At 34.9% G+C, this 3204-nt stretch overlaps 1 protein-coding gene across 1 annotated transcript in view; it reads right to left on the reverse strand.

The window, feature by feature from the left end:
- Positions 1–3204, reverse strand: part of LOC107677841 (glypican-6-like) — a 249169-nt gene that overhangs the window by 105571 nt on the left and 140394 nt on the right. The window contains exons 8-9 of the mRNA XM_016472890.1: positions 726–875; positions 513–640 (exon numbers count right to left, since the gene is read on the reverse strand). Coding sequence (XP_016328376.1) covers positions 513–640; positions 726–875 — 278 coding nt within the window. The remainder of the gene's footprint in view (positions 1–512; positions 641–725; positions 876–3204) is intronic.

The raw sequence follows: 3204 nt of genomic DNA on the forward strand, positions 1-3204 counted from the left end.
TTTTATTTCAGTTTAAGTAAATGAGAATGGCAATTGTTTCTTGGTAGCTAGCTGAAATAAAATACAGCATTTCTTTCTATTTGAATTTAACATTTAATTTAACATGTTATTGCTGTTGCAATCAATTTCAAAATTTACTAGCAATTCGATTTTCTTTTCAGTATATATGCTATATTGTAATTTTTGCAGCACATGATCAGATAAAATGCTTTTAACTGCACTGCATAGAAATTCACTCAAATGCTTTGCAAAGTCATTTATACAAACCAGATTTGGCTATTTAAAGCTTGTCTTCATGTCATCATTTGTGTTCAGTGGCATTTCACTGTATATATGTACATCTCAACCAATAAGAAAGAAAAATAAGTCATCACACATACAGTGACTTTATAGAGTTTGTCTAGAGATCTCCATAATGCACTGCATAGAATCTCGCTCTGATCATTGTATAATTCATAAACCGTGTCCATGCACTTCTAAGTTCAGGATCTAATGTGCGTCAGTAAACAAACCCTTTCTGCAGTGAACGTGTCCTTGTGCACACGAAACCTTTCAGACATCATGCAGTATAATTGAGCCTCAGAAGCCGAAAGAGACGAATGCTCATAGGATGAAGCTGAAATGATACTTCCTCGGCCGTCTGACCCCAGACCAGAGGTGGCGTATTCATCAGGATAAGAATAAACCAGCGGCCTGATGTTTCTCATTTCCTGTGAAACTCTAACTCATTGGCTCTGATGAAATGCCACAGCCGTCTGTTTTCTTCCAAAACAGCGTGATCACCGATCGCTCTGGGTTTTTTTGCAGCTCGAGGCTAATGATGGCAGAACATCTCCTGCGGTCTCTCGAATTGAGATGAATGCAAACCCCTGCGGCTTTATGAGAAAATTAATAACAGATTATGAATTTCTCACAACGGTTACATTTGTTCTGTGAAATCACATCCTTTAGACTTTAGCGTGTCACAGGAGGAATCTTTAATCTTGAAATATGTCGCAAAATATGATTATTTCTCAGAGGAGAGCTAACGAACCACAGTTAGCAAATTAAAGATCATCAAAGAAAGTTGTACGCAAATAAAGTTGTTTTAATACAAGATGCCTGAATATGTAAATTCAACATGCATCTATTGCATATAAAAAAAAATACAATAGATCAGTATCATAACTATATCCACTTCAGTTATGCAATTGAAAGTTTATTTATCTTAAGGTATTACAATTGTGATTTCATTTCTTATTTTTAGACTTCCTACAGTATTCACAATTGTCCATATGTGTACTTGCGTGATTGTGTAAAACAGTGTTGTTATCATTACAAAAAAAAAAAACTATTAAATATAAGTTTTGGCAATTACAGTAAAGCTGAATTTTTGAAAATTATATATGTACCATGTCCAGAAACTTTAACTAACTTTAAATGATTAATAATAACTTTATTTTTAGTCATGTAGTAGTGTATTTTTTTGTATTATTAAAATACCATTATAGTAATTTTTTTTTTTTTCTATTTTGTTTTTAGTATATTTTTAGTCATTTTGTTGTGTATTTTGTCATTTTTATTATGTATATATTATTATTATTATTATTATTATTTTCGGAATTATATTTGTTTTAGTTATTTTAGTACATCAAGTTACACTAAATAAATGTTGCTTTGGCAGCTAGCTGAAACTTTATTTTATTTTATTTTAGTAATATCTACTACAATTTCAAAAGAGATCTAAGGAGATGTGAATAATATCTTCATTCAAAAATCAGAGCCCTCAACATGAACATTTCTCTGATCTGAGCTGCAATCCACATTCATTTTCCAGCTCTACACTTTTTTCATGCATGCTAGGAGAAACATCTGAGCCAAAGTTGATACAGAAACATGCACGAGAGCTCCACTAACTCTCCTGAAGTATAAAAGAGCAGCTTTTCTTCTGGGAATTGCTATAATTACACTACATTAACCCATATCACATATATACGCCCTTGAGTTAGCGCTATTGGCATCATCCCTTAAAAAAAACAATTCCGGTCGACGCAATCAGCTCAATACTGTCAATTTCCAAAAGGCCTTACCAGGCTGCTTCTGTGAAAGTTTGGTAAACCACACAATTTCTACAATCGATACAGTGAATGAGGCCAGAGCTGCGCGAGACGCCGTCTGAATGTCTTCACAGGCCTGCCAATCAATGCAGGTGAGAAGGGCACATCAGCAGAGGCTGCGGGGAAATACCACGTATGCCACATGGAGCAAAGGTCAGTCCCTACGACGGACCATCAGAGCCCGGCGCACAAATCCATGCTATTTCAAACAAGAACCAGCTTTCTACAAAAATATTCAAAACAAAATGAATTATCCTCTTTTGCTTATCGAACTGCGGCACCATAAAGCCAGTCGATATCTCTCAGCGGCGGAGCGAAATACTGATTTAAAATCTATAGCGCAGAAAATTAGCTCTGAAAAATACAAAACAAGAAAGGCAAACCAAATGCACGCCACATCAGGACATTTAGCCTAAAAAAAATAACATGCATTAAATGCATTATTCATAAATTTAAATAGTTTCACTTTCTAAGTTATACAACGCATGCATTTTCACATTGCATTGAGTATGTTGCAGACCTTTTATGGACCGTCTCTGCAGTCGTTTCTGTGGGTGGACGGCATTAAGCTGCTAAAGCTAGCACCTATAAGTCATATGAATCAAGCCGAACCGTCACTCAAACTACATTTATGTGCCATCAACAGAAATGCATTAAACATTCAGCAGAATTGAGCAGCTCTAGGAGGTGCAAACCACCGGTGAGCAATTAGCAGTGTTTCTGAATTCAAGCAAGCTCTCGCTTTTGCATTTGTAAATCTCTAAAACAACATGAAATGACATTCACAACACGTTTTACTTCAGCAATGTGACATAAAACACCAGAATGGAGCCAGAACTCTATGCGAGTTGGCTAAAGATTGTGATGCACTAAAATATAAATGTTTAGCAGGAAAAAAAAGTAAATCTACTGGACCAAAAACTAAAACTCTTTGTTTGGACCACCTATCAATACAATACAATACAATGATTACACTGAGTTCCTTCGAGAGATGTGATCCTACAGAAATATATATGCAGTCTCAAAACAACACAAAACAAAACAAAACAAAACAACAAATTTAAAAGTCTTAATATGTCTAGTTGAATGTGCCAAAGATTTTATTATA

This window comes from Sinocyclocheilus anshuiensis, unplaced genomic scaffold, assembly GCF_001515605.1.
Source record: "Sinocyclocheilus anshuiensis isolate Anshui unplaced genomic scaffold, SAMN03320099.WGS_v1.1 scaffold432, whole genome shotgun sequence".
NCBI classification, from domain to species: Eukaryota; Metazoa; Chordata; class Actinopteri; order Cypriniformes; family Cyprinidae; genus Sinocyclocheilus; species Sinocyclocheilus anshuiensis.